At 40.8% G+C, this 21,025-nt stretch overlaps 1 protein-coding gene across 26 annotated transcripts in view; it reads right to left on the bottom strand.

The window, feature by feature from the left end:
* CADPS (calcium dependent secretion activator) overlaps positions 1-21,025 on the bottom strand; it is an 807,294-nt gene that overhangs the window by 340,934 nt on the left and 445,335 nt on the right. For all 26 annotated transcript variants that reach the window (XM_081524519.1, XM_081524520.1, XM_081524495.1 and 23 more), the window contains 2 exons: positions 9,975-10,088; positions 641-973 (listed from right to left, as the gene is read on the bottom strand). In XM_081524519.1, coding sequence (XP_081380645.1) covers positions 641-973; positions 9,975-10,001 — 360 coding nt within the window. In that variant the 5' untranslated portion in view covers positions 10,002-10,088. The remainder of the gene's footprint in view (positions 1-640; positions 974-9,974; positions 10,089-21,025) is intronic.

Raw genomic sequence — 21,025 nt, 5'->3', positions numbered from 1 at the left:
TGGTGTGACTAATATATGGGTACAAGGCAGGTTTTATGGAAGCTTTGTTTTAAATAATTTCTCTTGACCAGGTGCTAGGTCCAACTGTGTCACCAAATGAGGAAGTACAAGCCCTTCAGCTGGTAAATACCACCTATTCTAAAGGCACATAATATTTTTAAAAAAATCATTTTGATCTTATGACACTTTCCACAAATGGGCCAACTGACCCCTTGAACACAATACACACAACATCTAGGGTCCAGAAGATTTTTAGGAGCTCAAAAAATGTTTTCATTTCTTTTAAAACTCAAAAGAAAAACCTGAAAATATTCTAGACTGGACCATATTCAACTTTTATCAATGCAGTTACAAAATGTAATTTAAAAATATATTAAAATTACAAAATGTAATTTAAAAATATATTTTAAAAAAATCAAGATACGCACACGAAGGCAATAATGACTAGGGAACACAGAAGTCGTCATAGGGCCCTGCTTTTTTTTTTCCTGAGCCACACAGCTCGGGGGATAGTAGTTCCCCACTAGGGATGCGACCCTAGACCCCTGCAGTGGAAGTGCGGAGCCTTCACCCCAGACCGCCAGGGAAGTCCCTGGCCCTGCTTTTCTCACAGCCCTGGGCCCAGGTAACGGCTTCTTACCTGGCAAGCATTGTACAGGAGCTGATGCTCGAACTTCTTGATCCCAAGAATGTTCTGGAACATCTCGTAGAGTTGCTCTTTGCTCAGAATCAGCTCGGAAGCGGCGCTGGCCGTCATCCGGGCCTGCTGCTTCCTGGGGTCCTCTTCCCCGCGGTAAATGGCATCAAACTTGGCCATCCAGGAGCTTAGCACGGTCTCCTTGCTGAGGCCGTCGATCTCCGGCAGGCTGCGCACGCGCTTCTCGATGTGCTTCTTGAAGACTTCTCGTGAGTCGTTGGCGGAGCAGCCGCCGCTCTGCACCATGCGTGCCACGCGGTCGCTCTTCAGGAACACCTGTGCGGGAGGGGGCGGGGCAGACGTCAGAAAGCTGCCCTGGAGGAAGTGTTTCCTGGGGCGGGGGCGGGGGCGGGGGCGGGGGCGGGGGCGGGGGCGGGGCTGACCCCTTCGAGGGCATCCCAGGAGGCACCGGGGTGGGGAACTCAGAAGTCTCTTAGGTGTTCTGCTTTTGTGCCCAAATCTGGAAAATGGGAATGACAGTGGTATTTCTTAGATTGTTGCAAGGATAAAGTGAGAGGCAGCATAATATAGAGACTCAGTTGCTCAGACTGCTTGGTTCCTTTCTTTGGCACTTAGTGGCCGTATTTCTTTCAGCAGATTAGCCTCTTTGTACTTAAGTTTCCTCATCTATAAAATTGTAAAAACTATAATAGTAGTTTCTACAGCACAGGTGCTTCTAAATGAGGGACAAATGAGTCAATATATGATAAACAGTTTAAAGAACGGCTCATATTAATACCATATGGGTTGTTGTGGTGGTGGTGATTTTTTTCTATGTAAAATAGCCGGTATGATGTCTGGTCATAGCACTTCACACAGTACATAGTCCACTGTTTACATCTCATTTTATCCTCTCAGTGATACTCATCACAATTCATATTGAACAAGGTATAGGTAAATATGTATTTCATGCCTGTCTCCCCTCCCCAAATGTGAACTCCACGTGGGCCAGAAATATGCCCTTCTTCTTCCCCCAAATATCACCCACCAATCTTCAGAGTAGAGCCTCCTGCTTTGAGAGAGAATAATGAGGAAGGCAGGCATTACACTCAATCCATTTTGTAAATGGAAAAACCAAGACTCAAGAGAGGAGCCTTTTTTTTAACTCAAACTGGACAACTCTATACACATGGTCTCTTGATTTCACCCTGGTTCCTCCCTTTCCTATGAGTCTCATCTGCCTGGTGGGACAGCCCTTGGTTATTTTGCTAGTGTTGCCTTGATCCTGGGATAGAGCAGCCATTAACAACAGTTTGCTTTCATTCCATTTGGGAGCTTATATAAGCTACACGGTTCTGGGGTGTCATACAAGGCAGTGAAGCTGCTGCTTCCTATTCACCAAGAGGAAACACCTGACATTTTTGAGCTGTGTCCTGTCCTGGTCACAGTTCAGGAGGTGCATAAATAGCCTTCCAGAAGCAGAACAAATATCACTTCCAGGACAGATTTCAGAGAATTCTTGTGGTAGGCAATTGCTTGGAGGGCATCTCATTGCCTCCCACTTCATCACAAAGCCTTCTTTGGGGAGGAGAGATGTTAGAAAGTTGTACTCCATTTATTATCAATTGAATAATTCAGAAAGAAAAAGAGCCAAGGATTTGTTTCACAGGCTAGAGGCCATGGCCCGTTCCACTGTGTTTGGGAATGGTACTCAGTTGAGACCTTAGAGTTCATTTAAAAATCAATTATCAAAAAAAAAAAAGGTTTCAAATGAATCCTGAGGCTTTAAGAGCTTTAACGAGCTAGCAATTCATCCAAAACTCTGTAATGCTTAATGTGGGTAGTTTCTCCATGTAACGAGCACACTGTGTTTCAGTTATAGGTCTAGATCTCAAAGAACATCAAAGTTCTGAAGCAAAAGAGGAAATTTCTGGAGAGACAGTATAACACTGTGACATGACCTGTAAACCATACTCCCAGGCCAGCTCTGCCATTAACTTGCTGTGTAACCTTGGGTAAGTTACCTCATCTCTCTGATCCTCTAGTATCTTATCTATACACTGAGGGAATTGAACTATAAAACTTTGAGCTTGTCTTTTAAGCTGTAAAGTTTATACTCTTACTCATGAGTCCATTCATCCTTTCTTTAGGTACTCACTGGAGGAAGGCATGTGCCAGGTGCCAGGGTTAGAATGAGGAGGAAAAAGATGTTGACCCAGCCCTCATGCCTCTGTGACATTGTCCTAATCATCCCATACAAATAACATTACAACCTGGGACAAGTGCTAACCAAGGGAAACTACACAGGTTCATGCATGCTTGTAACCAGGAATACATTCCAGTCTGTGGTCGGGAAAGCCTTCCTGGAGGAGAACTCCTTTAAGGTGAAATGTGAAAGATGGGTAAGGGAAGAATGAAAGAAGGGATAACATATGTAAACATACTGAGGATCTGAGGAAATAAGGAGAAGTCATTGTGGCTGTGGCAGGGAGAAGTGTGAAAATTGATCAGTATAAGATAGGTAGAAGGGGCCAGATGGCCAATGGCATGGGAGGTTCTATTAAGAACATTAATTCTCATTTGAAGGGCACTTGGAAGCCATTGAAGGCTTTAAACCTAGACATGACACAATCAGGTTCACATTCTCTGGCTTTAATGTGGAAAATGGACCTGAAGAAGGCCAAGAGAATAGACAGGAGGCCAGTTGAGAGACAGCTTATGAGCACAGGTGAGTGACGGTGGTAGCGATGCAAAGGGGTTAAATCTTTGCTGTCAGCACTAGTGAATATTAGAGGTGACTTAAACACATTCACTCAACAATGAAGCCACACTCTCCTTTCATTTGTCCATAGTAGCATCCCACAAACCTGGAACGGGACCCCATTTCAGGTTCTCAGCACTGTATTCCTTTCCCCCATAGCCCCTCCACAGCTGCTATGTGTCATTTGTCTCTCTAACTTTAGTTAATGTCTGAGGCTCCAGCTAGACTATATAAGCCCTCGGAAGGCAGGAGTTTTATCTGCTTTGTACCTATTATTTTTTCTGAGTGCCCAAGACAGTGCCTGGCACAGAGTTGATGCTATGTCAAATGAGGAAAATCAGTGAATGAACAACATGAACAAAGCAGACATCTCAAAGCAGAAACCATATGGAGATTATATCTGGATGGAGGGAAGAAGGTAAAGAAGATACCAGCAAGCACAAATACACTGGTCTCTTAAAAACAACGGACTGACACTACATTTTCCATGAGACTTGACAATAGGGTATAAGAAATGAGCAAGTGTTAGTCTCTCAGTTGTGTCTGACTCTTTGAGACCCCATGGACTATAGCCCACCAGGTTCCTCTGTCCATGGGATTCTCTAGGCAAGAATACTGGCGTGGGTTGCCATGCCTTTCTCTGGGGAAGAAATGAGGATATTGGCACATTGGTCCCAGTCAGCATCCATAACTGGTGATCCCTGGGTCCTGCACACATTATCTGCTTTCCATAGGTCCTTCTTTTATACACAATAGCCACTAAATCTATATTCGTTGTACTACTAGCAGATGGCTTTAGACAATCACTTAACTTCTATCAACCTCACTCTCCTTCACCATTACCTGGGGTTCAACCAGCCAGCCTTCTCTGAGAAAGATCAAATTGAAAAGACTCTGAAAAGTGGAAGGCTCCATCTTTCCACAGGTAAGATACAATTGCTAGGCCCCAGGACAAAAGGAGATGAGTGGAATGTTAAGAGAACAGAGGAAGGAGGCAGAAGATGGAGGAGACGGACAAGTGCCAAAGAACAGCAAGACAGCCACAGGGAGAAACAGTGGCAGCAGAAAGCTAATTTTCCAGGCACATCATCTGTCTTGGCTTTTCAGTCTTGTCCGAAAGAAAGCCAGGCAGGCAACATACTTGTGTGTCTCTAAAACGACCTTTGAAATTCATTTGTACCAGGAGCTCTATCTGGTATTTTGTGTTTTGTTTTCTGTTTCATTTTTCAGTGGCTCTTGCAAGAGACTTCAACTCCAGGCACGGCTCTATGCGGCACATCCATAAATCCTCCCCGCTTCTCTGCCAACTCCCAGACAGGTCATAATGGGAGAGGGCAGATAAACAAATAAATACGAAATAGCGAAAGGTAGTCAATTCAGCAACTCAGCCTCATCCATCAGTCCTTCCCTCCATTGCCAGAGCCAAGCAGCCTCAAGGTTGTTCTGGAAACACAGAAGCGCATTGGTACTTAATGACGGTACATGCTATGGGGTAAAGCTGGCCCAGCTCCTGCTTCTCTACAGATAGGCTGAGAACACAAGGCAGATCCTCTCCTGTTCTACAAAAGCACATCATTTCAACATAAATAAGAAAAATACCTAGATGCTAGAGTAAATAAGATTTAAAAAACCTACAACAACCAGGTTACTAATGAATGTTTCTGATGACTGGTACACACGTAATGGTAACCGTGGGCTCTAGTGTCAGACAACCTGGGATCAAATTCTGGCTCTACCAGCTGCTGGCTTTGTCAGCTGAGCAATTTACTACATCTTTCTGGGCTTCAGTTTTATCACCTTTCAAATGGGAATCATAACCACCCTCCTGTGCAGGATTGGCATGGGAATTCAATGAGACAATGAAAGTCAACTAATGAACACTCTGCCTGCTCCAAGAATGTAATAAAAGTTAACTGTTATTTTTAAATTGAGCATTATACAGCCATGAAAAAAAGATCACTTTTCTTTTTTGTCAGCATCAAACGATGCCCATGATATGCTGCTAAATCAGAGACTTCCAATGGTAGGGGTGAAGTGGGGTTGGGGCACAGGACTATAACTTTTGATTGAGGACATCACAGGTACTGTAATAAAACTTTTTACTGATGATCGAGCTAGCACAGGTGTGACTTTTGCAGAAGTAGAAAGATAATAAACAACTGTGAAATTAGACAAATGGGTTATTAACATTTTTAAGTTATTTTCCATCTTAACATGGAAATCAAGGAGCTATCTTTACAAGTATACATATATATCAAAAAATACCTGGAAAGACATATACCAAAATTTAATAGTGGTTGTCTAGCATGATGGGATTAGAGGTATTTTCCTAACCATTTCATTTCCATTTTTTCTCTACTGTCTAGTTTTATAATTGACATGTTTGACTTTCACAGTTATATAAAACACCCCTTTCTACGTGGGAAAATGACAAATTTTACTTTCACTGAGGCAAGATGCATGTAAATTTCTAAAATAAAAAGCATCTTTGGGGCAAATTTTAGAAACATATCTGAGGCCATGACCTATGGTAAGTGGTGGTAGGTTAGGAACAAAAGTAGTTCCCTTGCCCCTTTCTATGTCCTTTTCCCCTGCCTTGACCTTGTACCTTCCATCCCTATGTCTAGGCCCCAGACTAGGGAGTGTATTGATTCTGTAACTTTCAATCCTCTTTTATCATTTATTTCTATACAGCAGGTGGGCACTATATCACCACTCTTCCCCTCTAACCTTAATATATTCATAATGGCACTTTTCTGTTGCAGATTTATGATGAGGTTGTATGTCTGAGTTTATGTGTTTGGAATTTAATCTTGACAGCAATTATGCAAGGAAGATCCTACTACAGATGAAGAAACTGAAGCTCAGAGTTGGCTGAGGTCCCACAGCCAGTTTGCAGCCAAACCAGAATTCACCCCCACTTTTAGACATTCAACTCATCCTCTTGCTCCTGGTCCCCAACCTTTTTGACACCAGGGACCAGTTTCATGGAAGACAATTTTTCCACAGACCAGGGAGAGGGGAATTGTTCTGGGATGATTCAAGCACATTACATTTATTGTTCACATTTCTGTTACTAATACAACAGCTCCACCTGAGATCATCAAGCATTAATTAGCTCCCAGAGGCTGGGGACCTCTGCTAGTCTTAACCATTCGGCCATCTGCCCCCTCCTTCCTTGCCTGTTTTTTCCCACAGGAATAAGTGCCTTAGAATGGCTGGTTACTCTTTTCCTAGGCCACTGAGGAATCATAGTGGTTTTGCCTATGATTGCCTATGAAAATGTATAGCTTTATTTTAGAAAAATAGCCAGGTGTGACCTGACATCTACTTTTCTTAGATTAAAAAAAGTTCAGTGATAAAGATGAAATGACATATGTCACCCTGTGCAGAGGACACTGTAGGTTTTGCCTGTCAACCATCCATCCCCTTCTGTAACAGCACCTCAGTCCAAGAACACCTTTATCACTACACACTATTTCGCTGGGACTGTCACTCACAGGACCGTGTGCTTCCTTTGCCAAGCAGTGAACTGGGACCTGAACTTGGCAATCAGACTTCCCCTTCTGGGGTTCAGATTCAGAGTAGGGAAGCATAAGAAAGGGATGGGGTTGGAGTAGATTCATACCAGTGATGGGGTATGCATTATATCCTGCTACCCAGCTTCCTGAGGCTAAGATATCCTGGGTCCCATCTTTTCTCTAGATGGTCTTTCTCTTTTGATAACAAAACAACAGTTGTTGTTGTTATTAGAGCTTAATTTAGCCAGAGTTAGTTTCTGTTACTCGCAATCAAAGAACTGTGTTGGATACAGCATTCAAATCCAGTGTGACAAAAACTAACTGAGGCTTTGTCAGAGAAGATCAGCTGAAAATAAAATGAAACAAAACTAAACTCAGTCATAGCAGTGGTGCTGGCTGCAGTCCAGACAGCAGCTGTCCTGCTCTAACACGAGTGCTGGTCCGCACGCCTTCTACAATGCTCTTCACTCCCTGGTCCCACCAATGCCCCCATGTTTCCTTCCAAGCAGGGTCTCAGTGAGGAAGGTTCTGTAAGACCTTTCCATCTGCCTCTTTTCGCTGCTGTCGGGGCCAGCCTGTGAAGGAACTAAAATTAAGCAGGTAAATGGGGAGGGAGGTGAGGATGAGGATGGAGGGTGGGAGGGCTTATGTTTCACAATTTGTCTTAAAAGAGCTGAGAGTTAGAAAAATGTGGGCGCCCTGGAGAAACGGGGCACCTTAGCATGCCTAAGCATGACTTAGCACTGTGGCATGGAAACAGGATGAAGTCGCTGAGCTAGATCTCAGAGCATCCACCTTGATGCCCAGCCCTCAAAGCCATCATGAAAGAGATTAAAGGATTAATCTCCTGCCCTGCTTGATCTGCTTTGCCACAGGGAACCTTGGTCTCCCTCTATCCTGGTCCGGCTCTGCTTCCACGCCTGACCAGCTTGCAATGAATGCTGGGCAGCTGGGCTCAGACTGGGCTGGATGTGGGTGGGCACAGATGGAAAAAGGACAGTGGCTCCCCACTCCCTTTATTTAAAAAAAAAAAAAAATTACTCATTACTATTCTAGCAGGTTGACAAAGCATTATTGTCTTTGCAAAACAATGTTATTTCTAGAAACTGACTTTAGTATTAATAACTGACTATAATAATCTCAGAACTTTTGGAGAAAAAGTTTTTGTTTGTTTGTTTTTTTAAATTGTCATTATCACTGGTAAACTGGGACATGTCAGGGTTGGTATGGTGGGATGGAGAGAGAGAGAGTATGTGTAGGGGAGTGGAGGTTGAGAATTTAGGAGACGACCTGTTGGTTTTGCCTCTTAAGCATACATTCCCCCTTCTATTGAAAAGCATCCCAGTTTCTTAATGGGAAACCAGGCCATTTCAACACAAATGGTTCCAGTGGGACTGAACCTGCACTCCAGCTCCAGAGGTGGTGTCTGTCCTGGGTCTGATCCTTGGTCTACCTGACAAGGCAAACACTGACATAAAAGCAACTGGATCCCAGAGGAAGGGATGGGACTCTGCAACTGGGCAGAGGAAGAGATGCTAGCTCTCCACTGCCCAAGAGTGAAAGGAGAGAGAAAAAGGGATGAGTAATCAACTTGGAGCACTCCCAAGTGATGTATCAATCCTGATGCCTTGACTAGGGACCTTTGCTTCGGAGGATTAGGCTTCCCAAGAGACATGAATCTCAAGACTCTCTAAAGCTTTACTAATGAATACAGTAAATAATTAAAACCCGACATTATTTCCTGTAACTCAGATCTCAATATTAAATATTCAGTAATTTCTTTATGTCTATATTCTCATCAGACTATAAACAGAAGCCCTTTCAAATAAACTAGCCACTATAGAGGAAAATATCAGGACCACTATAGATATCATGGTAATTTCCAGAGACTCATTAGCAAGTTGATGACTATTAATTTTCAAATTTAATTAATAGATAGAAATGGTGCTTTCTTGTAATCTATATCATTAGTCAAATGAGCTTTCTAATTAAGATCTGCAATCTGCAAATTTACAAACTCATGAATGACTCTAAACATGGAGAATTATTGATAAGTGTCTGCCTGATCTCAACTGGTTTCCAGATTTTGACAAAAGGGGGATAATTGGTTTCAAGCCCTGGCAGTTTCTAAACAGAACCTTCTTAAATATATTTAGGTTATTCACTGCCACACAACCACTGTAATTGCAGATCTCATTTCCATTCTCCCTTAAATCCAACCAAAAAATATGTCACATCAGATAAAGCACTAAGTTCGACCCTTATTGGCAATCATTAACACAGTTTGTAAAATGAAAAAAAAAATTAAATCTGACATATATAAAAACAAATCAGACTTCTAAAACAGATCCAAATAGAAATTTCATTGAGGAAAAAATAGCGTGCAAAATGAGTCTGTGGATGGACCTAGCAAACATCAAGGAGACAAAGCCTGTTTACTATGAAAGGCTAATTAGCAAACCAATCAATAATATTTTCACAAGATCTAATTGCAATCTTGCTCCACTCTCTCCACGAAAGAAGTCAAGTGCTTAGCAACAATAAGGAGCGTTTCACTGAATCAATCAACGAAAATTTTTAAAGCATCTACTGAGAAACACAGCACTCAAGGGCAGAATAAGCATGTGCTTATAGACTGAGGCAGGGACACCTGTGTTTTTGTTTCAAAATAATTTTCTACCTAAAAATTGAGTGAAGAAAGGAAAAAAGGAAGAAGACATTTTAATAGCTGTGTGATTTTGAAAAATTGACCTAACTTCTCTGAGCCTCAGTCTCTTCATCAGTAAAACGGGAATAATATCACTGTTGCAAGATTAAACAAGGAATGGTATGTAAAACACTCATCATTCTTCCTGGTATAACAGTTTACAGTTTCCCTCACCCCTTGAACAAAATGCTGTTACTCCTTAAAATTATAATCAATCACAGACCCCTTGACCTCAGGAAGGATGGCCCTGTAGAAGGCCAAGGCTACTGTCCTCACTGACCAGTATTTCAGAAACCCCGGACTTCAGGTTTGAGCAGTGTTGGCATTCTTCTGTCCCGTGAACCTTACCTCATAGTAACTCTGGACAGCATTCATAAAGGCTTCATCAGCCACGATTTGGGTTTCCCCATTGAGGAAAGCCTGAAACCGGTCCTTGACTGTCTGCAGCTGCTGTTTGCTGATCTGTAAGAAACAGAGAAGGAGGAGATGGTGAGGACTTTCTCTAAACAAGGGTCACAGTTACTTTATATTGCAGATGCCAGGCCCATTGGCATGCTGGAGCTGGCGTGTACTGGCATGTGGAAGCTGATTGCTATATTTGCAGAAATTCTGTGAGGCAGTTGTTAAACATGTCATTACTAAAAATTAATATAAATTAGAGCTAAATTATATTAAAAACAAAATTCAAAAACTCAATTCAATGCTTCCTGATTCTTTGATTATTATCTGTGTTTTTGAGATTACTTACATCTATTCTATTTCCATGGTGGAAATGATAGATAATGGGTGCTACCATACATTTCTTCCCAGTTTTGCATTCAATTATTTTTTTTTTTATTTTGAGAGGTAGGTATCAGCCAAGGTGGGAGTCTGTATTCTACAGAAATTGGCAAGTGCTACAAATGAGAGCTGGATTTTGTTGTTGCTGGTTTTGGTTTTTTGAGATCTGTTTTCTTGTTTTTAACACACCATTGCACAAGCCCCTCAAAAAGGCTGAAATATCCTGCTTTACAAAGATATAATAATCAAAACAGCATGGCACTGGCATAAAAAATGGACACATAGATTAATGGAACAAAACTGAGAACCCAGAAATTAAACCACATATATATGGCTAACTTATATTCGGCAAGGGAGCTAAGAATACTTAATAGGGAAAGGACAGTCTCTTCAATAAATGATGTTGGAAAACCAGATATTCACATGCATCAGAATGAAACTGCACTCCTATCTCTACCACACATACACACACACACACACACAAAGACTTCCATGATAACTCAGTTGGTAAAGAATCCGCCTGCAATGCAGGAGATCCTGGTTCAATCCCTGGGTTGGGAAGATCCCCTGGAGAAGGGAAAGGCTACCCACTCCAGTATTCTGGCCTGGAGAATTCCATGGACTACAGCCCATGATGTCGCAGAGAGTCAGACATGACTGAATGACTTTCACTTTCATAAAAATTAATTCAAATATGTTAAAGACTTAAATGTAAGACCTGAAACTGTCATACTACTAGAGGAAAACATAGGGTAAAGCTTCCTGACATTGGTCTTGGCAATGATTTTTTGGATATCACACCAAAATCACAAAGAATAACATCAAAAATAAACAGAGGAGACTACATCCAACTAAAAAGCTGCCACATAGCCAAAGAAACAATCAGCAAAATGAAATACAATCTATGGAATGGGAGAAAATATTTTCAAATCATCTACCTGGTAAGAGGTTAATACCAAAAAGACATAAAGAATTCATATACCTCAATAGAAAAAAAAGATTAAAAACTGGCCGAGGACTTGAATAGACATTTTTCCACAGCAGACATACAAATGGCCACTAAGTACATGAAAAGATGCTCTATTTTACTAATCATGAGGGAAATGCCAATCAAAACCACAATCACCACACACCTGCTAGAGTAGCTATTATCAAAAAGATAAGATAAAAGTATTGGCAAAGGTGTTGAGAAAAAGGAATTCTATTAACTGTTGCTAGACTTGGTGCAGGCACTATGGTTCCTGAAAAGATTAAAAATACAACTACCATATGATCTAGCAATCCCACTTCTAGGTATACATTCCCAGGAAAGGAAGTCACTCTCTTGAAGAGATAACTCCTTCCCGTGTTCACTGCAGTATTATTTATAATAACCAAAATATGAAAACAACCTACTGCCCATCAATGTATGAACGGGTAAAGAAAATATGGTATGTATATGTGTGTGTGTATACACATGCACATCAGTTCAGTTCAGTTCAGTCGCTCAGTCGTGTCTGACTCTCTGCGACCCCATGAACTGCAGCACGCCAGGCCTCCCTGTCCATCACCAACTCCCGGAGTCTACCCAAACCCATGTCCATCGAGTCGGTGATGCCATCCAACCATCTCATCCTCTGTCATCCCCTTCTCCTCCTGCCCCCAATCCTACCCAGCATTAGGGTCTTTTCCAATGAGTCAACTCTTCACATGAGGTGGCCAAAGTATTGGAGTTTCAGCTTCAACATCAGTCTTTCCAATGAACTCCCAGGATTGATCTCCTTTAGAATGGATTGATTGGATCTCCTTGCAGTCCAAGGGACTCTCAAGAGTTTTCTCCAACACCACAGTTCAAAAGCATCAATTCTGTGGCGCTCAGCTTTCTTCACCGTCCAACTCTCACATCCATACATGACCACTGGAAAAACCATAGCCTTGACTAGACGGACTTTTGTTGGCAAAGTAATGTCTCTGCTTTTAAATATGCTATCTAGGTTGGCCATAATCTTCCTTCCAAGGAGTAAGCGTCTTTTAATTTCATGGCTGCAATCACCATCAGCAGTGATTTTGGAGCCCCAAAAAATAAAGTCTGACACTGTTTCCACTGTTTCCCCATCTATTTGCCATGAAGTGATGGGACCAGATGCCATGATCTTAGTTTTCTGAACGTTGAGCTTTAAGCCAACTTTTTTACTCTCCTCTTTCACTTTCATCAAGAGGCTCTTTAGTTCCTCCTCACTTTCTGCCATAAGGGAATGGCACATGCACATACACATGCACCTACATATACACAAATACATACATACATTGTAATATTATCACACGTACACAGACACACACATTGGAATATTACTCAGCCATAAAAAGAAAATCCTCCTTTTGCAACAACACATAGGGACCTTGAAGGCACTATGCTAAATGAAATAAGTCAGACAGACAAAGACAAATATTGTATGTTCTCACATATGCAGAATCTAAAAAACTTGAACTCATAAAAATAGAGACATAGAGACTACAATACTGGTTACTGGGGGGTTAGGGGTGGGGGGAATGGAATCAAAGAGTGAAAATTTCTAGCCATAAGATGAGTAAGTTCTGGGATTCTAAAATGTATAACATAGTGGCTATAATTTATATTACTCTATTAAGCACTTGAAAGTTGTAAAGAGGGTAATGTGACATGCTGTCACTACAAGAGAAAAATGGTAATTATGTGAGGGGATAGAGTGTTAACTAACCTTCTTGTGGTAAGATTCTGCAATATATGCATGTAATGAATTGCCACACTGTACATCTTAAACCTGTATATGTTATATTTCAATCATATTTCGATAAAACTTGGAGGTAAGTATCCTGCTAAGTGCAGCATGGAAATAGACAAAAGTTTTTAAACTGTACTGTTATTCCAGGGTGTGTCATAGATACTTGGAGCAGTAGGTTATATGTGATTCTCTACCTCATCAAGCCTGCCTTTCTTCCCCACTTAGGAAAGCATCCCTGAAAGATTCCTATTTATTTTCTCTTCTCCATCCCTTATCTAGCTGTGTTCCACTGTTCTTCAGTCTCAGGAAGAGATTGATATCTGCCTATATCTGCCTGCTAAGTAATTCCAGGCCACATCATGTATTCTAACTACTTGTTAGTTATGATCAAATTTGTTAGATGATCTGTTTCTTGCTATTTTGTTCACTGATGTTTCCCCAGGGCCAACTTAGTGCCTTAATACAGGCCAGGTATTCATGTTAAATGAATGAATGAATGAAGTATATGGAAGATAAATTATTTTTGAACATCCTTTCATCATTTTTAATTTATCCAAAAAGAAATTTCAATGGAAGGTCTGATGTTGAAGCTGAAACTCCAATACTTTGGCCACCTCATGCGAAGAGTTGACTCATTGGAAAAGACCCTAATGCTGGGTAGGATTGGGGGCGGAAGGAGAAGGGGACGACAGAGGATGAGATGGTTGGATGGCATAACCGACTCGATGGACATGGGTTTGGGTGGACTCCGGGAGTTGGTGATGGACAGAGAGGCATGGCGTGCTGCAATTCATGGGGTCGCAGAGAGTCGGACATGACTGAGCGACTGAACTGAACTGAAAAAGAAAGTCAGCTAAAGTCTTTTAAATGTTATTTATACAAAGTCATGGGTTTCGCTGGTGGCTCAGATGGTAAAAAAATCCACCTGCAGTGCAGGAGATGCAGGAGATCAGGTTCGATCCCTTGAGTTGGGATAATCCACTGGAGAAGGGCATGGCAACTCACTCCAATATTCTTGCCTGGAGAATTCCATGAACAGAGGAGCCTGGTGGGCTACAATCCATGGGGTCACAAAGAATCGGACACGACTCAGTAACTTTCACTTTTTATACAAAGTCACACCTCCTAATTGACAATACGATGCTGTGTCTGAGAACTGCTGCTCTAGTAGAAAGACAAAGAAGATCATTTCAGGCCCAGTTCTATCAACCACCGTGTCATCTTGGAAAAGTGACATGTTTTCTGAGTTGGCGAAACTTACAATTCCTTGCTGGAAAAGGGCCATGATTAAATAAATGAATGTTATCTCATCCTCAGTTTTCTCACTTGGAAAATGGTAATAATCCTAATTACTCACTACCTTGGGATAGTTACAGCTATTCAGTGACATGATACGAGTTTTTTTTGTTTTTTTTTTAATTATGAGTTTCTATATATATTAAGAGTGTTTTCATCATATGAGTCAAAGAAAGTCTTGCTAGTAGAAAATAAGGCTAAAAGCTATAGGAGACTGAAGCTTGGTGTGAGTTTTGACTCCATCAGGAAATGAATTGAAGCAGAACAGATTTTTGAGAACAGATATACATGAAAGTTGGGGTGCTTTAGCTAATTTTTTGTACTTTGGGAGAACTGGGGAATGGTGAATTTGGAGGCAGATGTAGAGGGCTTCCCTGGTGGCTCAGTGTTAAAGAGCATATCTGCCAAGGCAGGAGATACAGGTTCGACCCCTGAGTTGGGAAGATTCCCTGTGGAAGGAAATGGCAACCCACTCCAGTATTCTTGCCTGGGGAATCCCATGGACAGAAGAGCCTGGAGGGTTAAACTCCATGCGGTCACAAAAGAATCAGACACGACTTAGCAACTGAGCAGCACAAAGGAGTTAGAGTTGTATCAGATTCATAGCTGTTTTGTTCTAGAATACCAGTGGCCAATGTCAATGTGATTTTACATTTTCTAATGAATTTTCATTTTCTAGTCACATTTCAAAAAGTGCAAAGCAGGTAAAATGAATTTTCATATATTTCATTAGTCCCAACATGTCAAGATACTATCACATTGATTGTAACCATTAGAGAAATTATTAATAAAATAGTCTACATTATTTTTTTATACTATGTCTTTGAATTCAATGTGTGTGTGTGTGTCTGTGTGTGTTTTAGTTGCTCAGTTGTGTCCAACTCTATGTGACCCCATGGACTGTAGCCCCCCTGGCTCCTCTTTCAATGGAATTCTCCAGGCAAGAATACTGGGAGTGGGCTGCCATTTCCTTCTCCAGGGGATCTTCCCAACCCAGAGATCAAACCCGGATCTCCTGCATTGCAGGTGGACTCTTTACCAGTCTGAACCACCAGGGAAACCCATGTACGCTGAAAGTACATCCCAATTCAGAATAACCCCACTGCAAGTGTTGAGTAGCCACATGTAGCTGGTGTACAGCACGGGCCTAGAGCATGGAATAGCTCACTTCTACGCTGCTTAAGCTTTACTTTTCTAACCTGAGTATATTGATTATCAGTGGAGTTGTACAGAAAATCACAGTCATAGTTATATTCACTGAAATATCAGGCAGCAGTTGATTTGCTCATAAAATGACATCATCACATGAATTTCTTTTAAGCAGGCTGATTAAAGTCACAAATCTTTACAGTACAGAACCAACTGAAGCATCTCACAGAATTTCTCGCTCAGAATTCCCTCCAAGTCTGGATCCATACCAACTCTGCAAGATTTGGAAGTTGGATGCAGTGAGGTGATGGGGCAGGAATGGAAAGGAAAACAATAAACTGTGCTTTTGCCTTAAGTGCTTAAATAATTAACATAAAATGAGGTGCACACAATCTAGAAGACAAGGATTGTTGACCCAAGCCAAATCCATTATCACTCTTACCTTTTGTTAAACAAGCCTAGTGCTCATTTATTCAAGAAATATTTACAGATAACTTATTGGCTGCCTGGCCCTGGCCCTGCCCCGGGCCCTGAGACCAACAAAACACACCATTTCTCATCTCACCCCCGAGGGCTAGGCCCTGGGGAATCAAAAGCAGTAAAGGATTGTCCTCAAAGACCCTGCAATCTAGATGGAGAGGAAAAGCATACCAAAAACACACAAAAGTATGGCTTAGGGTTTCAGAGGAGAGAGATTACAGATTATAAAAATCTCAAAAACAAACCTGAAATAGATATATGTATATATGTGACTGAATCACTTTGCTGGACACCTGAAACTAACCGAACATTGTGCATCAGCTACATATACTCCAATATAAAAAATTTTTTTTAAATTAACAAAAATGGAATAGTTTATCTAAAAAAAAATCCCTGTCAAAAAGAGAAGGCCTCCAGGAATATTCATTTCAATTGTGTTCATAGAACTCAAGTCATGAAGCCTCACAAAACATCCCCCACTTCCCTGGATACCCCAAGCTCCAAGCAGGAGAGTTAGGGACATAAATTCTAGTATGTGTTTATGTCTGGGCTTGACACCTGCCCATCCATGTTCACTTCTTTTCTCACCATGAATCAAACAAGCATTGCGTCCATTTAATCAACTCACTAGTTGTGTCTCACTACGCAAACAACTAACGTCTGTACACCTCAGTTTTTTATCTGTAAAATGGGGCCAATAGTGACCTCATAGGATTGTTCTCAGGGTGAACTGGTATAAGTAAAATATTCATTACAGAACGTGGCACAACATGAATGCTCAATCAACATCAGCTGCTGTGATGATTAATTCTCATCTTTGAGTCGTTGTCTACCATTCCCTCAAGAAAGCACACCTATGGGAAAATTCATTACGTATCCACAAAATCCAGCCCATGAACTACTTCCCCAGGTGAAATTTTCTACTTGTTCATATCTTTGGTCACAACCCTAAGTGTACATGGACTATACTATGAAGTTGTTCTGAGCAGCAGTCCTTAGAGGTGGGGTCAGGTGCCAGGAGTTGAAAATGTGGGCTTGGAGTCAGAGAGATGTGAGTACAAATACTAACGATACCCCTCATTTCCAAAGTGGATGACCTTGGGAAATTATTATCTCTAAGCCTTTGTTCTTCCTGTGTTGGACTAGCCAAAAAGTTCATTTGGGCTTTTCTGTGAGCTGTTGTAAAACTGAAACGGATTTTTTGGCTAACCCAACATAACATGGGGATTACAAAACCTACTTCTTAAGGCTTCTCTGGAGAGACGAATAGGACATGGGATGATGTAGCCAAGGATCTTAGCACACTCTCCAGATCAAAAGAAGAGTCCAGTGACAAGGGGCAGACCACAGTCCAAATGTCCATGGCCCTAAATAATGTGGTCTCTGTACACTCCCAGCTTCTGGCCCCACTGTGTTCTCTACTTACTCTACTCCAGCCACACCGACCTCTTTTCTCCTTCTCAATGCACCCTGACCTTTCTTGCCCAGAAGCCGTTGCACCTGCCATTCCCCCTGCCAGGGATGCTGTTCCCCTTTCTCTCCCCAAGGCTGTCAACTTCTCATCCTACCTGGTATCTCCCAGAAAGGTCTTCTCAGCCCACCCCGCCTACCATGATGCTCCCCCAAACTACTCTCTATCAAGTTTCCCTAGACCTGTGCATTTCCTCCAAAAGCATCATCACAGTCAGCATTTATCTTTTCTAAGATAAATTTAACTGAATTATAACCTGCATGTAGAAAAATATACACCCTAAGCACAGAGCATGAGAAATCTTCATACAGTGAAATTTCCTGTGGAAACAATTCTCTTTTCAAGATGACCTGGACCCCAGAAGCTCCTGTACTTTCCCAAAGGCACTGCCCCTCTCCAAAGGCGACCTGACTTCTATCATCAGAGACAGATTTTGTCTGTTTTTGAACCTGATGTCAGTGCAGTCAAGTATTACGAGATTCTGGCACATGGTTAGGGGTAAAAATAGCTTGTTCATCCTCACTACTGAGTAGTAAAGCATGGTATAACTTTGTTCTTTATCCATTCTCCTATTGATGGACATCTGGACTTTGTTTCTCTATTTTATGATTCTACTAACTTTTCATTGCTTATCTCCCCATAAGAGCATCTGTTTCACAGGTAATGAAAATCACATCTGCCTTGTTTACTGCTGTGCTTCTAGTGCCTGGCACAAAATGAGCTCTGATCAAATATGTGTTGAATCAATATGTAAGGTTACTAAGTGGTTAATAAATCCCAGGCACAGTGTTAAAATTGGAAGAAAAAAAAAATAACCAAGGCACAATCTTAGTTCTCAGTTTTCTCATAGTATAGTCAGAGATCATATTCATCTTTGATTCCTTAGTATCGTTTCACTGAGTGTATGAGTAAATGAAAATCTCTCTTAGGAACTCCCATAAATAACCAGACTAAGAACCAATCTGCAGGATAGAATTTCTCTCTGGATAAAAGTAACTGACCTACATAGGATTGAATCCTGAAGGTGACCTTGCATGAACACACCAAGATAATTGGCCAAGAGTGGCTGACTGTACAACTCTAAATAGACAAACAGGCCTCTATGAGCTGCTTATGAACAGAATCCTCCTAAAATAGAAGCCCATCTCAAAGCACTCAATATGTATGGAATCCTCTTGTGCATCAGATCAGAATTCAGAATTGAAGTAATGAGTTCCAAGAGCAGAAAACCTGAATGATGAAAGGTAATTATTGCAGAGGAAAGTGCTGCAGTGGCATTTGCTAGAACTATTCAAGCATTCTTGGTTCAATCCACCTCATTAAGCGAGGCCTGAAAATTTCCCCTGCATTTTAGGCAGTATGTAATCTACTGCAGCATTCTGGAGAAGTATCTAATGGGACCCAGAGTGAAGAGAAAACCACATGTTCTAAGGGCTGGTCTCAGGAGAGGCAATGTTGAAGTCAGAGTAAGCTCAGGTCAAATTTCAACCTGAATACAAGTCCTTAGGCATGTAGTTAATTTGGGTTTTCCCGTCTGCAAGTAGCAAATGATCTTATCTACTTTGTAGGGTTTTTTCTGAGAATGAGATGAAATATATATAAGATAGCATAGTACATGCTACAGAGGAAGGACTCAGTGAATAAACAAAAATAAGAAGTATTATTGTTACCATTCAGTGTTTCCTTTTTCCCTTTCAATCTTTTAATCTTATTTCAATGCCCCCCCTTTTTTATTGTTTATTCAATCACTTGAAATTACATTTACCCCTTCTTGTTCCTCCCAATTTAGAGGCTGAAAAGCCAAGTACTCTTTTCCTAGCATCCTTGCAACATAGGTAGCCATGTGACAGAGGCAGAAAACTACTGAGGGTCTTCTGGAAAAGCTTTTGAATGAAATTCTCATAAAAAGGAATCCGTCTGGTAGTGTAACACTTTCCTTCCTTGCTGCCTCCCTCTTTTGCTGAGAATAAGGATATTTTGTCTAGACCTGTGCTGTTCATTGTGTGAACATGAAGGAAGGTTGATGTTGGTACTTTTGAGGAGCTGCATGAATGTCTGTAAACACCCATCTGTGGCCTTCTCATTATGTGAGAAGAAAAGGAATCACTATTTGTTTAACTCATTGTGTGTTTTCTCTTACTTGCAGGCAAATGCTTTCCTAATGGATTCATGTGGCTTTCTCTAGGCATGAAAGAAAGCATGCTTCCTAAAGTGCTTATTGGTTAATATACTTCCTATGACAGGAGCAATGTATTATGAAGGAGGGAAGAAGCAATGCTTACTAAAAGAATGAGTCTAATATGGTAGCATTCTGACAACTGGGAAAAGGTAACAAAAATTGATTTTGAGTGTAAATAGAAATTTCAGTTACACACATACATGAAATCCTTCTCTAAAGTACAAGGTCAGCACTGTAGATTACAACATGAGCTATGATTTTTCTTTGTCATAGAAGAAACTTGGGGGGGACTTCCCTGGTGGTCCACTGGTCCAAATTCCCAGCACAGGGGGCTTGAATTCAACCCCTGGTTGGAGAACTGGACCCCACATACTGCAACAGACGATGCCACATGCCGCAGCTGAGACCCAATGCAGTCAAATAAAAAACAAATTTTTTTTGAAAGAAATTTTTACTTCATTATAGAAAATAGGTAAAAATATCAACAAGTGCTTTAAAAACTAAAAGTTTAATCCAGAGCAATGAGGGCAATGTTGATTTCTTTTCCTTGAAGGTTATCAAAGTTTATGTTGTTGGCTCATTAATTTTATTCATAAATAAAATCTCCTCTTCCTACAACTAGACTAAAATATTTTGTACAATAAATGAAGTCCTGCTTTCAGGAAAATTAAAAATCATTCTTATCAATTTCTACATCATGAACATTATACAACATATCCTGAAAAAAAGATGTTAATGTGAGTTTCAAGCATTTTGCTTGAGAAGAAAAATTCGAAAGGCTTCATCACATAAATATATAATAATTCTGAAATGGAAGTTGAAGGGGCAAAATTATGGAAGATGGGAGAAGTTACAACGTGGCTGTAACTCTTATTTTCTCTTTGTGACATGGTTTCCCAAATTCAACCATTCAGGTAATGCTTTCATGAGTATGCCGCCTCTATATACCAACTATACTACAATTTACTTTAAATTTTGTCCCAAATATATTTCAAATAGCTTTGTTTTTAACTGAAACTTTAAACAATAATACGTGTGCAAGCACAGGCTTTATGTACCAGCTATAGCTAACATAGGTATGTACTCTGATCTTGTACACATCTACTACATTTTTTAAAGTGCCCCCTTAGGAAAAAAAATTTTTTAATCTGCTATATATAAATGTTCTTGCTCAATTTTTTAAATTTAGGGCAGCTGAATGTTTTTACATTAATTACTACCTGAAAAAAAATTAACTCTGAACTTTTAAATCATTAAATGATAGAAAGACAAGTCAACCGTGTTACTCCTAAAAAACTGTTGG

This window comes from Giraffa tippelskirchi, chromosome 9 (genome assembly GCF_054371585.1).
Source record: "Giraffa tippelskirchi isolate mGirTip1 chromosome 9, T2T-mGirTip1v1.2.pri, whole genome shotgun sequence".
Taxonomy (NCBI): Eukaryota; Metazoa; Chordata; class Mammalia; order Artiodactyla; family Giraffidae; genus Giraffa; species Giraffa tippelskirchi.
Note: the sequence above shows the minus strand (reverse complement) of the source record. Positions and strands in the feature narration are given on the sequence as shown.